This window comes from Colletotrichum gloeosporioides (genome assembly GCF_011800055.1).
Source record: "Colletotrichum gloeosporioides strain Lc1 chromosome Unknown consensus_63, whole genome shotgun sequence".
Taxonomy (NCBI): Eukaryota; Fungi; Ascomycota; class Sordariomycetes; order Glomerellales; family Glomerellaceae; genus Colletotrichum; species Colletotrichum gloeosporioides.
The window spans coordinates 198538-220569 of NW_025544708.1; the positions used below are offsets into that span (position 1 = coordinate 198538).

A 22032-nucleotide genomic window follows, 5' to 3' on the forward strand; every position below is an offset into this window, starting at 1 on the left:
TACCACACCACCACTTTCTAATCTGTACCCGGGGAAACATCTACAGCCCAGACAACATTCGCATAAGTCACAACTTTCGTCTTCTCCCCCCTCAACAACCCCTCCCCCTCAGACGAACGACCGGCCCCTACCTACCACACACCTACACTTCATCATCATCAACAACAACGCACCCGCATCACGCAACGAGGGGCCGCGCCGCGAAACAACATTAGTTTGTCGTCGCACAACACCCACACCACCACACACTTGAGTCTGCCGCATTATGGCGTCCTCATACCAACGCTCCTCACACCAGTACTCCTCGTCCCAGACCTTCAGCGAAAAGTACGACGACGGCCTGGGACGCCCGACTACCTCCCGCCGCAACACGCGCCTTAGGAGCAGCGACGGCACCGTCAGCACCACAATGAGCTCTTCCACAGGGCGCGAGAGCGCCGCAACCCACGTCACCGAGGGCCCTGCCTACTCCAAGAAGATTGTCGTCGTCGGCGACGGCGGCTGCGGCAAGACTTGTCTTCTCATCAGCTACAGCCAAGGCTACTTTCCAGAGGTAAGGCACCGCACAGAAAAATGCCATCCCAATTTCGTCCCATCACCGCACTTGGTCGCTGCTGGGTTCGCAACGCTATCCCTGCCCATTTGGCGCTTCGGGCAACCGAAATGAATCAAAACAATGCTGACCATGGCGACGCAGAAATACGTCCCCACCGTCTTTGAAAACTACATCACGTACCCGACGCACCCGCCGTCTGGTAAGACCGTGGAGCTGGCGCTGTGGGACACGGCCGGTCAGGAGGAGTACGACCGACTGCGACCACTTTCTTACCCGGAGACGGACCTGATATTCGTGTGTTTTGCGATTGACTGTCCCAACTCGCTAGAAAACGTCATGGACAAGGTACGCCCCTCTGATAACAATGCCCCTCCTATCGTGCGGACCCCGTTTTTCCTCCCGCTAATGCTAATTTGTTCTCATCGTAGTGGTACCCTGAAGTCCTCCACTTCTGCCCATACACCCCTCTGGTCCTCGTCGGCCTCAAGTCAGACCTGCGCTTCAAGAAGACATGTATTGATATGCTCAAGACACAAGGCTTAACCCCTGTGACGACGGAGCAAGGTCGTGCCGTCGCCCGCAAGATGGGCGCCCAGTACATGGAGTGCAGCAGTAAGGAGATGACTGGTGTCGACGAGATCTTTGAGCAGGCCATCCTGACCGTTGTCGCCAACGACCGCAAAAACCTCGAGGCCCAGGCCGCCGTCTCTTCGTCACACGGTGCCCCTAGCAGCAGCGGTGGCATCCCCGGCGTCGGCCCTCTTAAGAAGAAGAAGAAGAGGAATTGCAAGATCCTCTAAGTCTTGACGACTGTAACGACAAGGCATAGGAAGGCGGAGGGCGTAATGAATGACTTTTGTTTATCTGCATGATCTCGTCACGACCTGCTACTATTACGATCTGGAAAGCATGCGCCGCCATTAGCGAAGGGGGCGTCTCCTGTCCTGGGGGCTGGATGAACTCTAGACCGGGGACGACTTTCCCTTCACCAGGGACGTGGGATGTGTGATTTTTTCTTTTGACTCAGAGGGGAGAAGAACGGTATATAGGGGGGAACGCGGAGGGAACGTGGTGAGACCTGAGTTGCAGACTCAATCCATACCCTTTACACACGACACAAACGGAGCGGGTACGGAAGAGACCTTGATGGGTTCCTGTATCCAACAGTATTAAACCAAGTGGGAACTTTTCTATTTCCTATCTTCTTTTTTTTCTTTCCTGTAGCATCGGGTTTTCTGTCTTGATAGGGCATTCCAGGCATAGGAAACATGAAATGTTAAAAGCATCAAAATTCAATGGCTTCCAAGGTTCGCAATGTGTGTGTAGTATGAAATGTTTAGTAGAAAAGTCTATTGATTCTATTATTTGTGAAACGTGCACTGCTCCGATGTGATACTAGTTTTAAGTTTGGTGATGCTATTGAGGTTGATGAGAGTTATGACGGGAGCAGCAAGACCATCGGAGAAATGGGACTGAAGGACCATGTATGTATATGGATAGATGGGATTTTGTAAAAAGGATTAAGAATTCCATGTTGGCCAACACCCCATCTGTCAATCAATCTAAAGCAAACAAACTACCACAACCTCTAGCAGATCCTTGCACATCATGTCATGTACCCAAGTTCAACTTGCCGATCTCCCTCGATCTGGTCACTACGATCCAGATTGCGGCAGCGATGCTGGCTCCACCACAACCACAGGCACCACCACCACAACTGATGGCGGCCCATCTTCAGACGACAGCAGCTCAACAACAACCACCAGCACTCCTTCAACTAATGGCGGCCCAAATACGGAGGATGACAGCTCAACGATAACTGCCGACAGCAGCACCGCCACTACCACAACTAATGGCAGCCCAAATTCAGACGACGGCAGCTCAAAAAGAACAACCGCCGGCACCACCATATCCATCGGCGGCCTATTTTCAAAAGACCCGTTTTGTCTGATGGTGTACGTCGATGACGAGATGACAGCATGCGAACAGCACCTGAAAGTCATCCGCCAAGAACGCGAGGTTCTGCTCCAAAGTGAACATCTCGCGGCGCGGTGCGCGGAGGACGTCAAGAAGGCCGAGGAGGAGCTGCGCCGTGTGGCCGCCTTCGCGAGGGAATGCAAATTGCCCTGGGCGTACGCCTTTTGGGGGAGGAACCTCGGAGAGAACGCCAAGGCTGCCCGGAGAGAGCAAGAGGCCAAGCTGTGTGGGCTTCTATCGGGGGTTATGTTCAAGTTTGAGTCCGCCAGGCTGCGGTGCGAGCGGACCAGGGGGATGGTTGTTGCCATTCGGAGGGCGCTTGAGGCGCTCAGGGAACGGGCTAATGGGTCGTGGGGTGTCGTCTCCGAGCTGAGGGAGCGGCAGGTCGAGGTGTACCACTATTGCGATGCCAAGATCTGTATAAAGGTGCGACATGAGGGGGAGCCGCCTCGGGAGGATGTGTTGAGGGCGCATAAGAGGGGGATGGAGTTTTGGGAGCAGCAGCAGCGGCTGATGAGGGATGTTCTTGAGATGGAGAGGGCATTGATGTTTACGACGACAAAGTGTGCTGTTGCGGCTGGGGAGGTGAGGAGGGTGAAGGGGGAGAAGGGACTTGAAGGGATGATACGGGGCGTCAAGTGTGTGGTTGAGACGATGAGAAAGAGAGAGGCGAGTGAGAATGGGTCTGAGACGAGTTTATGGGGCAGTCTGCGGGCTGTCAGTTGGTCCAGGGTGCGGTTTTGGTGATAAAGCCGGCATGGTTGCCTCCTTTGGTGCACGCATGTCGCATAGAGTTGAAGAGCAAGCCGAGCATCGAGTCGACGTCGTATATCATTATCATTTCCGAACACGTATGGGGGTATCAATTTCATGAGCTCGCCTCGCTCTTCGCATCGCCGTCGTTGCTTCCTTCGCCTTCCTTGGGCTGCTGCTCGGGTTCCTTTGCCATGACGTTCTCGAACTGCGACCACAGGGCCTCGACGGAGGAGAACTCGTTGCCGACCTGCGTTGGCGAATACATCAGCCCTTATGTTCAATTTCTTGTGGTATCATGCGCCGCAGCCACAATCGAGGGTGGATGATCTTACCGTAATGACGGCCTCGAGGGAGCGGTTCAGCTTGTTGATGTTTGCGAGGACATGCTCGAAGCTCTGTTTATTTTCCAGTGTCAGCTGCTATTTGTTGACATGGGCGACGGATGGGGACACTCACCATTGCGATTTCTCCGATCAGTTCCTCTCGCTGCTGCTCGAAGTAGGTCTTCTCCCGGCCGCCGGCCTGGGAGTGAGAAAACGACCGCTGGTGAGACGACATGTTTTCGGTGGTGATGAAGCTGTCGTCGGGGTACTGCGAGTCGCGTCGGTGAAGACGGCGCGTTTGCTGCGGGATGGCGGGGTACTGTCACTGCTGGATCTGGCGGGGTGGACTGTGCGGGGTGCGAGCGTTGTTGTACATACTGTGTCCAATGCCCTCAGGATACCTGAGAGGAATTTCAGAGTAGTCTCACAACGACTGCATGATCCTAATCAATTAAATCTCATCAGATGTGTAAAAGAAAGCTTCGAGAACTGAATAGCTCTTTACATATTCTAATATCAATATGTCTGGGCTTCCTGCCCGATCTTGCCATCTAGTAGAGCAAGCCAGGCACTGAGCAAAACGATTCACCACAGGGCTGCGAATAGCCTCAGCGAGCAAAAGATTGCGCCGAGGGGGAATCGAACCCCCGGCTCCCCGACGCTGCTTGATGGCAACGGAGAATTTTACCACTAAACCATCGGCGCTGATTGGTTGTGTTGAGTTGTTAGAGATCACATTGAGAGATGGCATTATATCGCGCATGCCTACGGGGCTGTGGATCATCGTGGAGGAGCTAAGTGATGATGGTCCCTTTCAAAGACCCTGGACATCTTATTGAGTGACGGAGCAGTACGAGATTCCCTTAGGAGCCCCCCGACTTGAATTATTGTCATGCCATCTTCTCCATAATTGTTCATGGCTTACATCAACTCGAATGATTGTGGCTGAGGTGGTGAGGTCAGTGTTAGGGGAGAACGAGGAAGAAGACGAGAAATAACAGCGACGAGCTGAAAATATCAGAGAGAAGGAGCAAAAAATGCTCAAGACGTCCAGACAGAGCGACAGTCATGTACGCGAATTCGAATGAGATGAGCGATTTCAACTTGTTTCTCACTTCATGCGTAATGTAAGTCTCCCGAGAAAGTACAGAACAATATCGTGAATTTCAAATGTGCTACCATGGACCAAATCCCCCTTTACCAACTCCAAAGAAAAAAAAAAAAACAATGACTTGCTCGGTGCATGCCGCCCCTTTTAGGCAGACTCTCCCATGCTTTGGATCATATCAACCGTTCCGTTCGCCACGCCCACAAATCCATTCACCTGCTTCTGCTCCCCCTGGACCCGATCCTCGGGCCTGCCCCAGCCGCCACCGCCAGGCGACATGACAACGATGCGGTCGCCCGCCTCCATCATGGCGGTGTTCTTACCGCCCAGGTTCACGACCCTCCCGCTCTTCTTGATCCACACATTACGTCCCCGCTGGCCGTCCTCACCGCCCCTCAGCCCGTACGGTGCAAACGACCGCCTCTCGCTGAGGATGCTCGCCTTGATGGGGATGCCGAACTCGATGTCCCTGATGATGCCGTCACCACCCGGGTGCGCACCCTTACCGCCGCTGCCCTCCCTGAGACAAAACCGGCGCAGGATGACGGGGTACCGCCGCTCGAGCGACTCCGGGTCCGTGATGCGCGTGTTGGTCATGTTGGTGTGCACGCCGCTGACGCCGTCCCAGGTCGGGCCGCCGCCGGCGCCGCCGCAGATGGTCTCGTAGTACCCGAACCCGGTCTCCGGGTCGTCGGTGCCGAAGGTGAGGTTGTTCATGCAGCCCTGGCTGGCGGCGGCGGCGCCGAAGGCCTTGAAGATGACGTCGACGACGCGCTGGGAGGTGAGCACGTTGCCGGCGCACACGGCGGCGTGCTCCGTCGGCCGCAGTAGCGAGGCCTCGGGGACCTGCACGTCAATGGGCCGGATGGCGCCCTGGTTGAGCGGGATCTCGGCGTCGACCATGCAGCGCAGCGCGAAGATGATGGCCGAGTTGCAGATGGCGATGGGCGCGTTCCAGTTGCCGTACGCCTCGGGGCCGGTCCCGTCGAAGTCGAAGACGGCGCCGCCGGTGGCCGGGTCGATGGTCACCTTGAGCTGGATCGGCGTGCCGTCGTCCATGTAGTCGATCGCGGAAAGGGGCGTGCCGTCGGTGCGGGCGTGGATGGTCTTGAGCATGTCGCGGACGGCGCGCTCCGCGGCGCCCTGGATTTCTTCCATGTAGAACTGGATGACGTCGATGCCGTAGTCCTCGATCAGGGAGTGGATCAGCTGGCTGCCGCGGTGGTTCGCCGCGGCCTGGGCCTTGATGTCGGAGATGTTGTCGCGGAGGCATCTGGTTCCCTGGCAGCCTGGGGAATGGGCAGGTGCCATGAGGAGGTCGGTGAGTTCCTTCTCCTTGAAGACGCCGCCCTCGACGACCTTGAACGCCTTGATGACGGCGCCCTCCTCCCACAACTCCTTGGAGTTGGGCGGCATGGAGCCCGGGAGGATGCCGCCGACGTCGGCGTGGTGGCCTCTCGAGGCGGTCCAGAAGATGATCTTCTTACCCTCGGCGTCGAAGATGGGCGTGATGACCGTTAGGTCGGGCAGATGGGTGCCTCCGCACACAGGGGCGTTCGACAGGATGACGTCTCCCGGCTTGAGGTTGCCCGCCCAGTGGTCAATCTGCCACTTTACAGCAAAGGCCATGCTGCCAATCATGGCCGGCACGTGCGGCGCGTTAGCGACCAGCCCGCCCTCGGGCGAGAAGACGGTGCACGAGAAGTCGAGCCGCTCCTTGATGTTGGTGCTCACGCTCGTCTTCTGCAGCGCGCGGCCCATCTGCTCGGCGACGCCCATGAAGCGGTGCCCGAAGATGGACAGCTGGATCGGGTCGACCGTCGTCGCGGACATGGTCTCCTTCGTTCCGACCTTGACGTCGATGACGACGTTCTCCGAGAGCACCGTCGCCGCGGCGTCGGGGATGACGACGATGGTCTGCTTATCGTCCATGATGAGCGCGGGGCCGGTGACGCGCGAGTGCGGCGCCAGCGTGGCGAGGCCGTACACCGGCGTCTCGGCCCATCCGAGCCCCTTGAAGTAGACCTTCTTGGTCGTCTTGGCCGCGGGCGCCGGGACGGCCTTCTGCGATGCGAGCTCGGCCGGCCAGGGGGTGGGCAGCTTGACGGTCGTGCGGCCGATGGCGCGGACACGGTAGTCGTCGATGATGACGTCTCTGCCGACGGGGAGGAAGCCGAACTGCTTCTGGTGCGCGGCCCTGAAGGCCTCGAGGTAGCCGCCGGCGGCGGTCTCCTGGATCATGAGCGGGGTGTCGCTGCCGTGGAAGCGCATGTTGAGGTAGCGCTCGGCGTCGATGCGGGCCTCGGGGATGCGCTGCATGAGGAGCATGTCGGAGGCCTTGGCGACGAGCTTGTCGAGCTCGGCGGCGAAGACGGGCAGGTTGGCCTCGGAGTAGGTAAGGGCGCAGGGGGAGCGCTCCTCGTGGACGACGTCGGCGAGGGCCATGCCATAGGCGGAGAGGACGGAGGAGTACTTGTGTACGAGGACGCGGGAGATGCCCAGGGTTTTGGCGATGTCGCAGGCGTGCTGGCCGCCGGCGCCGCCGAAGGAGGCGAGGTTGTGGAGGCCTGCGTCGTAACCCTTTGCCTCTGTTAGGGTGCGGATCGGGCGGCACATAGACTCGTTGGCGACGTCGAGGAAGCTGGGGGATGTTAATATTACTTTGAAATAGGGGGGGGTTGGGTGAAGAATTGCTTACCCTGCGGCAACTTCCTCCACACTGAGACTCGTGTTCTCATCTTTGTTGATGCTGGCGGTGAGCTCCTCGAACAGACGCCTGCTGGCATCGACGTCCAGGGGCAGGTCTTCATTGGGACCAAAGATCTTGGGGAAGAATTCGGGGCGCAGACGGCCGAGGACGAGGTTTGCGTCCGTGACGGTAAGAGGACCGCCTTTGCGGTAGCATGCTGGACCGGGGTGTGCTGAGGCGCTCTCAGGGCCGACCTTGAACATGCCGCTCTGCCAGCTCAGGATACTGCCGCCGCCTGCTGCGACGGTGTTGATGTCCAGCTGCGGCGTCTGGACCATGACGCCCGCGGTTGTTGTCTCGAATACTTGTTCGAGCTCGCCCGCGTATCTAGATTTCCCATTAGAACACGCACTTCATAAGCAGATGTAGTGTGGACATACCTCGAGACGTCGGTGCTCGTACCGCCCATATCAAATCCAATAACAGGAGTCTTGTCAAGCTCATCGTAGCACGTCCTCGCGTATCCAACCACACCACCAGCAGGGCCCGACAGGATCGCCCTCAAACCAGACAGGCCCGAGAACTCGACAAGACCGCCGTCACTCTGCATGAACTCGCAGCGACATCCGCTCGTGCCCAGGTCCTCGAACCCGGCCTCGAACCCGGCCTCGAACCCAGCAATATACCGCTTAATCTCAGGCGTGAGGTAGGCGTCTGCCGTGGAAGAGTTGCCGCGCGGCACGATCTTGACGACGGGGGAGAGCTCGGCGCTGGGGGAGATGTGGGTGAAGCCAATGTCGGCGGCGAGCTGGGCTATCGCGGCCTCGTGGTCGCGGAAGGTGTAGCTGTGCATGAGGCAGACGGCGATGGATCGGTAGCCTTCGTCGTAGGCTTCTTGGAGGGCTTTCCTTGAAGCCTCAAGGTCTGCGAGGGAGTCGTTAGGCAGGCATTTTTGGTGTGAGGGTACGTCGTGGCTTACCTAGAGGTTCGAGAACGCGGACGGCCTCGCCGGTGACGCCCTTGACGAGGGCGGGATCTGAGTCGATGTCGATGGTCTCGGGCTTGTTGCTCTCTGACCACGCCTCGAGGGTCACTCGCTCTGGAATCTCAATGACCTTGGAGTACAGGACGTCGGGTTTGCGGATGGCGAGGTCGAAGAGTTTCGGTCTTGACTGGTTGCCAATGTGAAGCAGATCCTACTCACGCGTCGGCATTGAGAGCGAATATCTTTTTGGTTAGTGTACTCACCCTGAGACCCTTGGTGACTGCGAATACTGTGCGCTCTCCTTTCCTCTCGAGGAGCGCGTTTGTTGCGACCGTTGTGCCCATCTTGATAGATTCTACGCCTCATCAGTTGATGCCGCTAATAAACAGTGTTTCGTGAAGTAGAACTCACCAACGCCTCTCAGCGAAATCTTCTTCCCCTTGGGATACTCCTTGCCCGTCGCCTTCTCCAGCACTCTCCTGATGGCTTCGGCGGGGGCATCGGGGTAGTTGGCGGGATCGACGGAAAGCAGCTTGACGAGGATGTCATCTTGACCGGGGACGGAGGCGACACACTAGAATTATCAGCGTTGGCTGGGTGCTGCGAAGAGCAGACGAGACTTACATCGGTGAAGGTGCCACCGCGGTCGATGGATATCCTGATACCCTCAACTGGACCTGGAAGAGAACCCATCTTGCCCTTGATCTGTGAGTTTGTGGTAGGTGGTGGTGTAGTTGTAGTGTAAATGAGAGTGCCGACGATGGCTCGAGAGGACAGACACTAATACGGGCTTTGAAGAGATGGAAATGGTGATATCGAGTTGAGGTTATCTCAATCGAAGCAGGACGTCGCGATGATTATACCAGTCCCCTCAACTGACGTGCGGTATCTACAGCGCGCCCAAAGAGGCAATCCTCCGAGGCTCGCGGCCAGACTACCCTCGGAGCTCCATCGGTGGGCTCTTCGGCGACCATGGACTTCTCCCCGGGCAAGGCGTGCTCCGCAAATCCCATCACAAGCAGAGGGGAGGGGTTGTGGAGGCGGAGTGAGAAAGAGAGAGCTCCTCCCGCCTCATCTGAATCGCGATAAGAGACTCTGGATCGATGGGGGGAAATGGGGAAATGTTACCCCTCCGAGAGACCCTGAAGGGCGGTTGGTGTAGGTGGCGGGGTAGCGGGCCTTATCAGCTTCGGGAGGGGTGTCCGAGGGCGCTTTGGGTAGGTGGAGCTCCGCTCGGCGCCCGGCGTGTGGTTGTCGGCATCAACCTTGCCCGGGGGGATTACTTTGGATGCTCTTCAATTGGCCGTATGGTCATTTCAGAAGATATGTCATTTCATGGTGATTGATGGTAGTAGACAGATGATATTGGGAATTGAGTGTAGCATCTTCAAATTGATAATCTATGTAATTCATGCGACGCTCCTAACAGTGTCATCCAGCGCCTTTGCAAAATACTCGACATTCTTCTCGTTCAGCCCAGCAATCGAGATTCGTGATGTGTCGGCCATGTAAACGTGGTACTTTTCTGTTCAAAATGTTAGCAAACTGCTTTACCACTCCATGAAACCTGGAAATCTCACCTTCCAGATGCTGCACCTGTGCCTTGCTGATGCCCGTGTACCCAAACATGCCGCTCTGCTTGACAATATGCGACCAGTCGCCCGGCGTCTGCAGCCGCACCAGCTCATCATACACCTTCTTCCTCATCGCGCGGATGCGGCCCGACATTGTGATCAAATCTTTAGCCCACTGCTCCCTGATCTCGGGGGTCCCCAGCACCTTGGCCGCGATGCGCGCGCCGAAGGCCGGTGGGTTCGACACCGTCGCGCGCTGCACGTTCTCCAGGATCGAGTTTACCGTCCTGGTCGTCTCGGCGTCGCGCGCGACAAAGGTCACGGCGCCGATGCGCTCGCCGTACAGGCCCATCGACTTCGCAAAGGACATGCACACGGCGGCCTCGAGGCCGAGCTCGTCGACAAAGTAGCGGATCGCCCACGCGTCCTCGTCGACGTTTCCCGAGTTGAAGCCGAGATACGCCGAATCAAACACCGGAAACACGCCGCGCTCGATGATGACGGCGGCGATCTGCTTCCACTGGTCCTGAGAGGGGTCGCAGCCGGTCGGGTTGTGCGCGCAGGCGTGCAGGATGACGGCGGAGCCGGGCTCGGCGGCGCGGAGGGTGGCGATGTAGCCGTCAAAGTCGAAGGCGCGGTCCTTGTAGTAGGGCAGCGATTTCACGGCGAAGCCCATGGAGGCGAAGAGCAGGTCGTGGTTGGACCAGGTCGGGTCGGTGATGTAGATTGTCTTGATGCCCGTGTCGGCCTTCTTGAGCGCGAGGCCGGCGAGGAGGAGGGCGCCGGTGCCTGAGAGGGATTGGCATGATGCGACCTGTTTGATGGTTGTTAGTGACGGTTGACCTAGAGCTGTATAAGTGGCTGGTTTTACCCTGTTCTCTGCGTAGGCCTTGGTAGGGCCGAAGACGAGCTTGACGGCCTCGTCGCGGAACGGCTTGAATCCTGCGATGGGGAGGTACTCGTGGCCTGGCTCTCCGAGGGCTGCCTCTGCGGCTCTTACTGAAGGCAGGATCCAAGGCTGGCCATTTTCGTCGCGATATGTGCCCTGGCCGAGGTTCACCTTGTTCGGGTCCGTGTCGGCGAGGTAGCGTCTGGTCACGTCGAAGATGGCGTCGGGCGGGATGAATTGCGATCTCTCGAACGCCGAAGTCTGCTTGATTGAGCCCATTGTCACTGTAGTTTTTACTGCGATGAGATGTCGTTACGATGGATCAAGAGTCATGAGCACTGTCCAAATGAACGTCAATCATGATCGAGGGATGGCGGTTGTGATAGCAGACCTTCCCGTTTTCGGGACCCCAGCCGATTCGGAGACGAAAGCCGGTCAGCAAGGGCCGGCACCGGCGCTGGGCCATTTCGGATGAGGGGCCCGCGGGGTTCGTTGTCCACTTTCATGGATGGCGCCACGAGATAATTATCAAATGCTCCGAGGGCAACAGGAGTGAAGTCCGCGCTATCGAGTGATGGAGCAATCAATGGAGCAGGCGGCGGGAGAAATAAGAGCAGCTGGCCCTGGTGTGTGTCTCTTGTGTCTGGGTTGGCAGAATCTTTGTGTGGTAGCGCAGTCAGTACACACCAAATCACACGTTTGAAACCACACAGCCAAATCATAATGGCGCCCCGTTGTCCTCCCCGCGGCATCTACGCCCCCGTGGTGGCCTTCTTCCACGAGGACGAGACGCTCGACGTGGAGGCGCTCAAGACGCACATCGAGCGGCTGTCCAAGTCGGGGGTGGCCGGGCTCGTGATCCAGGGCTCCAACGGCGAGGCGCCGCATCTGCTCCACTCGGAGAGGCAGCAGGTGATCGCGACCGCGGCGGCGGTGCTCAAGCAGCACGGCCGCCCCGACGCCGTCATCATCGCCGGCTGCGGCGCCCAGAGCACCCGGGAGACCATCCAGCTGTGCAGCGAGGCCAAGGAGTCCGGCGCCGATTACGCCCTGGTGCTGTCGCCCAGCTACTGGAGTAAGTTTTGGGTCCATCGGAAGCTGAGCCGTTGTGCATCATGCATGATAAACGTTGCACTTTGCTGACTCGGTATCCAGCCGGAGCGATGCAGAAACCCGTCATCCAGAAATTCTTCGACGACGTCGCGACGGCCTCCCCCATCCCGATCCTGCTCTACAACTTCCCCGCCGTCACGTCCGGCATCGACCTCGACTCGGACCTGATCGCGGCGCTGGCGGCGTCCAACGACAAGATCGTCGGGTGCAAGCTGACGTGCGGCAACCTGGGCAAGCTGCACCGCGTCGCGCACGACGCCAAGATCCCGCAGCCGTTCGCCGCGTTCGCGGGCAAGTCGGACTTTTTCCTGCACGGCCTGGTGGCCGGCTCCAACGGCGTCATCGCGGCGGCAGCCAACTTCGTGCCCAAGGTGCACCTGCGGCTGCTGGAGCTGTACGACGCGGGCGAGCTGAAGCAGGCGCAGGAGCTGCAGACGAAGCTGAGCCAGGCGGACTGGGTGCTGGTGCAGCTGGGCGTCGCGGGGTTGAAGGCGGCTTTGGACAGGTATTTCGGGTACGGTGGTGGCAGGAGTAGACGGCCGCTCGGCATGGTTGCGAGCGCAAAGTTTGAGGGGGAGAAGGACGCGGTGCTGAAGGGTTTGGTTGAGTTGGAGACTTCGCTGTGAGTTTAGTTAAGCACTGCAGTAAAATTGATTTAATTGCGACTGTCACCACCTGGCGAATTGCACATAATCCCTATGAAAACATGACCTGAAATTGAAGGCCATGGCACGATTCTAATTGCATTGCTGTCTGTTCATCCCCCTATCTTTTCAACGTGGATGGCATCAATTTCAGACCCGTAGGGCAGTATTCCGACCCCGTTTTCTTTGCTTCTGTCATGATCATCGACCAAGTGGCCTCCAGCGTCGAAAGTGAGATAGGCTTTGGGCACAGTCAACGCCAGCATAGGTAGAAGTTGTAGTGTCCACATGTTCTCCGTGCTCATAATGCGACGCGGTCAAGACTATCTTCATCCGCGGCAAGATTATATACTTGCTCGATGCCTCGGGGTGGAATACGTCAAATGGTACGACCTGCTCCGAGTCGTGGGGATCAACGAGGCCGACCCCGATGAAGATGTCATCTGTGCAACGTCAGTAAGACACGGCAACCTGACATCGTCGGCACACAAGGGACCTTCCTCACCTTTCGCGCCGTTGCGAATTGAGTCGTCGGCCCAGAACTCAAAACCGTCCTCCACCTCCGTCGTATGACCTTTCGTTGAAGTATCGTCCCAGACCACGGCGCCATCCTCCGCCTTGATGCCGAAAACGGATCCTCCCGGGCCCAGGTGTATTTTTTCGGAATTCTTGTGTGCTGATGCTGGAGGTGTTTCCACTGGCCCTGGTGCCTTGGACGGCGAAGAATGCGCCCTCTATCTTGAAATTTGCCGTGCTAGAGCCGTCGGCCTGGGCTTCAATAGGCGGCGACAACTGGTACAGTTGAGCAGCCCCTTCCTTGGGCGGTTCAGTGAGCGGCCTGGCGGAGAGCGAGAAGCGACAGCGCTGCCATTTGTTTTGACCTGAATAGTGTAGATATGGGAAGCCATGGCATTCGTCTACCTGTACTGGATATCCTTGATCATGTTTGAAGGGTCATGGCCATTTCTGCTCTTTTTATTCTCTCCAAAACGCCCCTTGCATGCCAGCTGAATGGCAGCCTTGGAGTCCTCAGCCAGCCACATCCTTCAGCTTGTTGTAAAACCAGTCATATCACGAAAATCACGGCCAATGAATTTGAAGCATGATATAAAATGAATGTTATGTTAAATTACCAGAACAAGGTGAAAGGATGTGTTGCATGTATCAACATCGGTGTACTAGTGGATGTCATGCCGCTCCAAAAGCTCCGCCTTCCCGGCTCCGACGAAACCAACTTGTGCATTCATGCTCAACGTACCTCAATTCTCCGCAACTCCAGCCTCTGAAGCCAAAATGTCTCACCGCAGATCTCATCTCGATGCGTCCTTGTGCTCCAACACCGTAAGACGCCCGACTAGGGTGCGCTAGACTGCTTAAGCTTACTGCGTAGTACTGGGCGGCACACCAACACCATCCTTATCCGCTCCCTGTCGGGGTGGCATGTGAGCCGTTTGGTGTAAGCCCATTGGACAAGATCGACCAGGGGTGGCTGATGATGCTAACTCGACGCCTGAAGTCGTGGGAAGAGGCCATCTTGGGTACCTTAGGGTGAGGTTGCTGGATGTTCCTAGCCTCTCTCCCGTCTGCCTTTTGTCTACTGTCAATTGGAGTTGGGAACATGAAATTATTCTGACAAGTCTGGCTTCATTCCATCCTTCGTTTCAGTATTAATCCAGTTCAAATCACACAGTCGGTCTCACAGAATCTACTCTTGTTGATCCAATGGCGCCCCCTCNNACCCCCCCCGCCTGATCGGCACTGGCGCATGCACAACGGCCGTGACAGAGCTCCTTGCGGCAGCTGAAGCCGATTGCGGCGTTCGCCATACATCGACATAGTGTCAGTCGGCTCATTTCATTGGCTGAAGCTGGTGATAACGAAGCCGTCCAACACCCCGCATCAGCTGCATTGGTGTCTCTTTCTCCCGCCCACTTGGCCCGTCCAATAGTCTCTCCTCCGCTTCATCACCAACCCTCCATCTTGCGCCTTATCATCAGAGGCACCTCATTGCACCCTCACCCAGGCAAGGTAGACTGCTGCCGTGCTACCTCGACTGCTTACTTCACCCTGGACTGTCAATCATCTGCCACGTTCTCCACCCCACCTGCTGCAAACACTTTAGACTGTCGATGCACCTCCGACGCCATTCGGGATGGTGCCCCTCCATCCCATCGCCAACCAGCAGCCAAGCTCTGTCAGGACGGCAGCTTTGGGAACCAGGCTCTCGATATCGCGCGACCAACACCAACTGGTACCATGACTCGGACGACGGTGCTGGCTAACGAGCACGTCATTGTACCACATACTTCGCCCATCAGGATAAGCGTCTCGATGGCACTCTGCGAACCATTGGCGGGAGGTGAAGGTGAAGGCTTGACCTGTCTAGGAACATGTCAGCCCAGATCTCTCTCACCGTCTTAGCCTGCCGCCGCAAAGCTGCATGCAAGTCGAGCATTCTTTGTTCCTCGGGTCCTCGGGCGCCAGCGCAAGCTGTTCTGGGTAGTCCTCATTAATACACCATGCTGCCCTCCAGCCCCGGCCGCCCAGAACTTGCCTCCTCGTTGTCACAAACGCCTGTCGCAACCTCAATCGTCTGCTCAAGTCGGTAGTCTTGATCGCAGACTCCTGCGGTCACCCAAATCTCGGCTTCACGATGTACACCCCGTCGGTGATCGTCGTCACGGCGGCCCTTCTGGGCACGGCAACAGCTCAGTCCTCCAATCCTACAGTATGGGCTTCGGTCGCCCTCATGATGCACGGCGAGCGCACGCCTCTGCGCAGCGAGCTCTCCGACGTCCTGACTCCCCGAGGAGCCCAACAACTGTATGCCCAAGGAAACGCATTCAGGACTCGCTATCTCTCTGGCATCACTCCCACCAACTCGTCCGAGAGCCGGGTCACCTCCCGCGCCCCAATCCGAGACATTGCCCCCAATGTTGTCGACCACGCCCAGCTCCATATCCTCTCGGTTCCTGATGCGCACGTCGTTGCCGGCGCGCAGGCATTCATGCAGGCACTCTACCCGCCCATCAGTCACACATTCGCGGTAGACACTGGCGGATCAAACGTTTCGTTCTCGACGACTTCAGGGAACTACACCGAGTACCCTCTGGACGGCTATCAGTACCCTGTCATCCAGACTGCTGGGTATTTGGACCAGAGGTCAATTGGGTGAGTGGCTGACTGTGATCCGAAGCTCCCTCGTTCAGACTAACATCGAACCCTACGCAAAGCCTCCGAGGCAACACAGAGTGCACGCAATGGCAGGTCTCGACGCAGGTTGACATGACCCGCGACCCAGACATGCTCAAGCTCTACAACTCTACCAAAGCCAAATACCAGTCCTTCTTCACCACCCCGCCCCTCAACGACGGCGTCTACTCCCTCGCGAACGCCAACTTCTGGGACGCCTACAACATCTGGGACTACATCCGCTACCGCTACTCGCACGAGGAGGCCGTCTACAACGCCCTGATGGACGCCTACGTCAAGGACAGCCAGTTCCTTCAGGTCTACAGCAGACAGCAGCAGCTGGCTCTCTACTCGGATCAGGAGCCTTCCGGCCTGGCCAAGGGCGACAGGATCCGGACGGTAGCCGGCATGTCGTTCGCCAAGCAGGTCGTGGACGCGCTCAAAGCCAACGGCAACTTTGGCGGCTACTCGCGCAAGCTGACGCTGCTCTTCAGCTCCCAAGAGCCCTTCCTGTCCTTCTTCTCCCTCGCCCAGCTCCAGCAGGGCAACACGTCGCTCTCCAGCCCCTTCTGGAACGTCCCCGAGCCCGGCGCCGCCATGCTCTTCGAGCTGATCGGCGACGAGCCCGGCCGCCCCGACTCCTACCCCAAGGACAGCAACCTCTACGTGCGGTTCCTGTACCGCAGGAACGCCGACCCGGGAACCCCCTTCGAGGAGTACGCCCTCTTCGGCTCGCCCGCCGCCGAGCCGCGCGTGACCTTTAGCTACTTCAAGCAGGAGATGCTCAAGTTCGGCGTCGACGTGGCGACCTGGTGCAGCATGTGCGCGTCCTCGCAGCCCTTTTGCAGCGCGAGGAGCACCGAGGCACCCACGATTGGCGCAGCAATCCGCGCGGTCGTGAGGAAGCCATATGTCGCAGGCATCATCGGCGGAGCGATCGTGCTCGCCGTTCTCGGCCTCGTGGTCGCGGCGTTCGTCTTGGCCGGGTTCCGGATCCGGCGCGTGGGCAGGGAGGACAACAAAGACGGCCACCAACCCGCAGCCAGCCTTGGCGGGTTCAAAGCTGCGGAGAAGATGGCCAGCGATCCCGATCTGTCCGTCTCCAAACGCGGCGTCCCGCACGAGAGGCACGGGAGCTGGGAGCTGCGGGAGGGGAGGGATGTGGTGACGGGGGTTCATGGGGCGGGCATCAGCGTGGACAAGAGCAGCTCGGCCAGCAGTGTGCATAGCAAGGACCTGGATGATGATGACGCGAGCGTGATGGGGGCGTCGCCGGTGACTCCGAGGGAGAGCGTCTAAGACAATTTTTGGGGCTGATTAGATTCGAAACATTCTGGCTTTCATTCATGATACCCATTGATCCTCTTCGTGACAACACTCGCTTGGACTCGGGGAGAAGGATTTACACTGGCATAGGAAGACTTGATCATTCGCTTGAAACATCTGGAGCATATTTGATAGAGATAGGCGAGTAAAGGAACTCCTTCATTAATATCCATCTACTTCCTCATCATGAACAGATGGAACCACCATCCACTTATACCTCACACTGACTGTGGCCTCACTCCTCCGCAACCCTCAACCGACACAACACCGCCTCATTCCTATCAACCACACTCCCCGGACTACACACCACCGTGAAGTTATGCCAATCCCGCGCCGGATCCACGTCCAGCCCTTCCACGCCCTCGTACCGCTGCAGCATCCTCACAACCACATACCCCGCCTCCGTCAGCGCGAGCTGCTGCCCGATGCAGATCCGCGGGCCGCCGTTAAACGGCGCAAAATGCCACGCAGCCCCCGCGGCGCCCCTCTTCGCCTCCCACCGCTCCGGCACGAACTCGTCCGCGTCGGGGCCCCACAGGTCCTTCCGGCGGTGCAACACGTGCGTGCTGAAGTTGACCTCCGTCCCCGCGGGTACAAACACGGGGGATGTGCCGTCTGCCCCGCCGCCGCAGGGGAGCGTCGTGTCGACGAGGGCGCGGCGCGAGTTGAATGGCACGACGGAGTGCAGGCGCAGCGTCTCCGAGAGGACATGCTGCAAATAGGTGCACTGTTTTAGGGTGGCAAAGGTCACTCTCTCCGCTGGGTCGTCGGCGTAGGTGCCAAAGGTAGACAACACCTCGGCGCGGAGCTTGGCGAAGACGCGCGGGGAGCGCAGCAGGCAGTACCACACCCAGCTCATCAGACTCGCCGTCGTGTCGCGGCCCGCGGCGAGGAGGCCGAGGACCTGCTCGCGGACCTCTGTGTCGTCGCCGTCGCAGCGCTCGCGGAGGACGGTGAGGAAGTCGTAGCGCGCGAGGGAGTCGCCGCGCTTCTGGGCGTCGTCGGAGGCGGCGATGGCGTCGTCGACGAAGGCGTGCAGCGTCTTCACGCAGGCCTGCAGCTCGGCGGTGCCGTAGGCCCAGTAGAAGCTGCGCAGGCGCATGCGCACGCCGAGGAGGGCCAGCATGCGCTCGAAGGCGTGGTGGAAGGCCATCCCCGGGTGGGCGTGGTCGTCGCGCAGGCGGGCGGCGAGGGTGCAGGTGCTCTGGCCGAGGAAGAGCTCCGTGGCGGAGTCGAGGGTGAGGGAGGGGAGGAGGGAGGCGAGGCTGACGGGGGACGTCCATCTTTCGGAGAGGCCGCCGCGCTCGATGCAGCGGAAGAGCGTCTGGACATGCGCCTCGAGCAGGTCCAGGCGGGAGACGTTGTCGCGGCTGAAGAGGGGGCGCATCATCTCGCGGGCGGAGCGCCAGGCGGGCCCGTCGGCGGCGAAGATGCTGCGCCCGAGGACGGCCTTGAGGTTGGTGCTGCGGGCGGCGCCCATGCCGAAGTCGGCGAACTGGGTGGCGAGCAGGGCCTGGACGTTGCGCGGGTCGGCGGTGACGAGGTTGGTGGTGCCGAGGAGGGCGATGCGGAACGTGTGGACGCCGAGGGCGGCGAAGCGGGCGGCGACGTGGTCGGGCGTGCGTTGCTCGCGGTCTGCGCGGAGGGAGGCGAGGACGGTGTCGATGCCGAGCGGGAGGGTGGTCGGTTCGAGGGGGGGTGGTTTGCAGGACAGGCGGCGGGCTTTCTGGGTGAGGGGGAGGGAGCGGAGGGCGGAGTTCAGGATGACGGCAGTGGTGAGGATGATGGGGAGGAGGAGGTAGGGGGAGAGGTTGGCGAAGCGGGTGGTGAGGGTGAAGGCGGCGTCGAGGAGGGGGCTTGGCGGCGCCATGGTTGCGAGACGGTGGTGAAGATGTCTCGTCTCTGGCGATGGTGTTTGGTGTTCTGGTGGTGAGGTTACGGCGAGAAGTTCATCTTCGCATCGGGGGTGAAAACACCACGAGAGTCTGGGTGTATGCAGAGTTTGGCCATCATCGTGAGCTTCGGTGAGCTCCGGGCTCTGGCGGGATGACCCCGCGACCGCTCATCTGCCGAGCTGTTTATTGGTCAATGGACCTACGTCACTGCCCCTCGTGAGTCCAGAGCAACGTGCTGTCGACGAGGCTTGGCATTGGCTAAAGAGCTTGCAGGTCCGAAAGGGGTAAGGGAATCATCGAAAAGACGGTCTCCATCGGGTCCATCCCGACGCGGGGGGCTGACGACCCGTCGTCTGGGGATGGGTATCCTTGGATGTGTCTTCAATGACTCGGCAGGACCACGCTGCTGGGAAGTTGACAAGCATCAGGGGTCAGGGGTCAGGGGTTCGCTGGATGTTGAACCCCTGGACAAGGACCCTGACTCGGGAGGTTGAAGAAGATGGGCGCGGCCAATGAGACAAGAGCAATTTGAAGGCAACAGGGAGGGCGATCGATGCCGGCACGTTGTGGCATCATGGTCGTGTTTGTCAAGAAACTTTCTTGGATGTTCATGAGGGCCCGCGAATGGTTCGTCGGATGGTTTGCCACGTTTTGCAGAGTTTACGGGAACGAGGTACAGATAGACTCCCCGTCGTTGGACAGGCAGAAAACTCAAAGAGATTAGGAGCACTTCATCGAATGATTTCATGGTTACTTTGACACGTGGGCTGCACCAGGATGCCGTCAGACTAATCTACACAACGCAAGACCGTCTAAGCAACCTGCTCGATGCCCTCCCTCGGACGCAGCTTAACCCACAACGGCAGCTTCTCCCACATAATGTACGTTCCCTGCGGCGTCCACCAGTCCTCCGACAAATCCTTGGGCTCGAGATCAAAGTACCACATCATCTTTGCGTACGCGAGGCTCATCTCGGCATACGCCATCCTGGATGCTGTCAGTTCACGGTCTAAGTTGTGAGTGATGTAGACTTACGGCTTTCCAATGCAAATACGCTGTCCGTAAGAAAACGGCTGAACAGCTGCCCTGTCGTCGTTGGCAAACTCGGAACCAGGCGGCAGCTCAAGCCATCGTTCGGGCACAAAGTCCCCGGGACGGTGGAAGTTGTGCTTCGAATGTCCGGCAGCGAACTGGTTCACCGCAACCGCATACCCGCCGGGAACCCATTTACCCTCAATCACCTCCCCCTTCCCCGGCACCCAGCGTGGCAGCGAGCCAGGCGTGGGAGGATACAACCTCATTGCCTCGTTGATGCACGCACGGAGGTACTTGCAATTTTGCGCCGAGACCATCGTGATCTCCTCCCTTGTCTTGAACGCGCCTCTAATCTCAGCCTTGAGCTTCGCGAGCTTGTCCGGGTTGTGCAGCAGAAAGTACGTCAGCCCAGACATGCCGCCGGCGGTGGTGCCGCTGCCGGCGACGATGAAGGTGCCCGCGAGCATGACGAGCTCAAAGTTGGACAGCTTGACGCCGTCCTCGTCGTTGTGGAGGATGTACGACATGAAGTCCTTGCCGGGGTTCTTGGCCGCGATGCGCTGGCGCACCTTGGCCTCCGTCATGGCGAGGTGCTTCTTGCGCGCTTCCGTGACGCGGCGCGGGGTCACCCAGGTGAGGAATTCGAAGAAGCCGTACTGCACGGCGAGCTGGATCCAGACGTACGCGGTAGCACGGCCCATGATGGCGCGGATCCAGGGCTGGTCTGCGTTGTCGAGAGCGCCTGCGGGAATGCCGAAGGCGAGGTCTGTCATGTATCAGTCAATATCATGTAGACTTTCGTGAGGTTTCAACTCACCAGACACAATGTCGAACGCAAGCAAGTTGAACCACGTTGACATATCCACCGGCCCCTCATTACATCTCTTCATGAGCTGCCTCACCATGTTATCCGAGTGGTTCTGGAAGTAGTACTCCTGCTCACGCAGCGCCTTCTCCGAGAAGGCCGGGTTGATCGCCCTGCGCAGCCTCGCGTGCCGCTCCTGCGCCTCCGTCATGAGCGTCTTGTGGCCGTTGAGCTTCGCGGGGGCGATGCCGCGGCCGTCGAGCGCCTTGGGGAACTCGGGGCTGCGCTGGCCGTAGATCTTCTTCCACGCCGCGCCGGAGGTGTACGACAGCTCGTCGGGCGCGATGCGCACCACGGGGCCGTACTGCTCATGCAACTCGCGGATCTTCCAGGTGATGCGACCCTTCATGTTGACGTAGTTCCATGGCAGGCGGGAGATGGCCCAGAGCTTGGGGCCCGGGTAGTGGCGGAGGGGGCTGAGATAGAGGTAGTAGAATGACCTGCAGGCGACATAGGAGAAGATCTAGAAAGGGAGGTTAGAGACTTGGCGATGATTTGCGCAGAAGGATGACGTACAAGACCCCAGAAGCTGAGGAAGATGTTGGTGAACGTCAAAGCTGGGAGTTTGCTCAGATGAGCAGCAAGCTGCTCGGGAATCTCTATCTTCACCATGATGGCTTACAGTCGCCGGATTGACCAAGAATTGACCAAGAATGACGACTTCTCGATCTCAGTCTCAACGAGCTTAGCTTCAATGGCAAGTTGAGAAAGCCAGACAGCTACAGAAACTGGATTCTCGATCTCTTCCCAAGAACGCGTGGGCCAAGCTGGCAGTTCTTCGGAGCTCTCCCCGTAATGACACGCCCCATGGCATTCTTCAAGACAACACGGAGCACAGACAGCTGGCCCCCGACAAGGATGATGATCAACTCCGAAGACCATCTGCCAATGACGTGACGAAATCACGGCACGTTCCTGGCGCCCCGCATAGTGTAGATGGGTTCGAGAAGGAACACGATAACGAGTCCCTCTCAAAAGTTCGCCAAACCGGCGTTGCATACGCGGATCGGTGACCGGGGAGCCCCTGGCTGCCATCACCATACCCCTGAATGCCGGCCGATTTGATCCAAATATAGGGTGTTCAGCTGCACGAAAAAAGCTTATT

General features: G+C 58.6%; 9 protein-coding genes across 9 annotated transcripts; 4 read left to right on the forward strand and 5 right to left on the reverse strand.

Annotated features, from left to right (window-relative positions):
• Positions 1-256: 256 nt before the first annotated feature.
• GCG54_00003227 (GTP-binding protein rhoC) lies at positions 257-1356 on the forward strand (the record flags this gene model as incomplete). The annotated part of the gene is made up of 3 exons (XM_045403302.1): positions 257-553; positions 698-901; positions 985-1356. Coding segments are annotated over 3 exons (873 nt in total), but the record flags the coding sequence as incomplete, so codon positions are not given.
• Positions 1357-2164: 808 nt separating this feature from the next.
• Positions 2165-3280, forward strand: GCG54_00003228 (uncharacterized protein; the record flags this gene model as incomplete). Its single annotated transcript, XM_045403303.1, has 1 exon — positions 2165-3280. One exon carries the CDS (start codon positions 2165-2167, stop codon positions 3278-3280), a length of 1116 nt encoding a protein of 371 aa, XP_045261584.1.
• A 121-nt stretch (positions 3281-3401) lies between these two features.
• On the reverse strand, positions 3402-9087 carry GCG54_00003229 (uncharacterized protein; the record flags this gene model as incomplete). Its single annotated transcript, XM_045403304.1, has 11 exons — positions 3402-3536; positions 3622-3684; positions 3746-3931; positions 4301-4385; positions 4878-7361; positions 7419-7796; positions 7850-8333; positions 8389-8605; positions 8658-8749; positions 8806-8968; positions 9019-9087. 11 exons carry the CDS (start codon positions 9085-9087, stop codon positions 3402-3404), a joined length of 4356 nt encoding a protein of 1451 aa, XP_045261585.1.
• A 716-nt stretch (positions 9088-9803) lies between these two features.
• Positions 9804-11136, reverse strand: GCG54_00003230 (Aspartate aminotransferase cytoplasmic; the record flags this gene model as incomplete). The annotated part of the gene is made up of 3 exons (XM_045403305.1): positions 9804-9919; positions 9975-10782; positions 10840-11136. 3 exons carry the CDS (start codon positions 11134-11136, stop codon positions 9804-9806), a joined length of 1221 nt encoding a protein of 406 aa, XP_045261586.1.
• Positions 11137-11580: 444 nt separating this feature from the next.
• GCG54_00003231 (putative 4-hydroxy-2-oxoglutarate aldolase) lies at positions 11581-12596 on the forward strand (the record flags this gene model as incomplete). Its single annotated transcript, XM_045403306.1, has 2 exons — positions 11581-11932; positions 12013-12596. The coding sequence occupies 2 exons, from the start codon at positions 11581-11583 to the stop codon at positions 12594-12596; spliced, it is 936 nt and encodes a 311-aa protein (XP_045261587.1).
• A 561-nt stretch (positions 12597-13157) lies between these two features.
• On the reverse strand, positions 13158-13493 carry GCG54_00003232 (uncharacterized protein; the record flags this gene model as incomplete). Its single annotated transcript, XM_045403307.1, has 1 exon — positions 13158-13493. A coding segment is annotated over one exon (336 nt), but the record flags the coding sequence as incomplete, so codon positions are not given.
• Positions 13494-14732: 1239 nt separating this feature from the next.
• On the reverse strand, positions 14733-15069 carry GCG54_00003233 (uncharacterized protein; the record flags this gene model as incomplete). The annotated part of the gene is made up of 2 exons (XM_045403308.1): positions 14733-14996; positions 15028-15069. 2 exons carry the CDS (start codon positions 15067-15069, stop codon positions 14733-14735), a joined length of 306 nt encoding a protein of 101 aa, XP_045261589.1.
• A 198-nt stretch (positions 15070-15267) lies between these two features.
• Positions 15268-17105, forward strand: GCG54_00003234 (uncharacterized protein; the record flags this gene model as incomplete). The annotated part of the gene is made up of 2 exons (XM_045403309.1): positions 15268-15785; positions 15848-17105. 2 exons carry the CDS (start codon positions 15268-15270, stop codon positions 17103-17105), a joined length of 1776 nt encoding a protein of 591 aa, XP_045261590.1.
• Positions 17106-17367: 262 nt separating this feature from the next.
• On the reverse strand, positions 17368-21539 carry GCG54_00003235 (putative sterigmatocystin biosynthesis P450 monooxygenase; the record flags this gene model as incomplete). Its single annotated transcript, XM_045403310.1, has 5 exons — positions 17368-18988; positions 19886-20014; positions 20063-20828; positions 20880-21390; positions 21444-21539. 5 exons carry the CDS (start codon positions 21537-21539, stop codon positions 17368-17370), a joined length of 3123 nt encoding a protein of 1040 aa, XP_045261591.1.
• Positions 21540-22032: the final 493 nt, after the last annotated feature.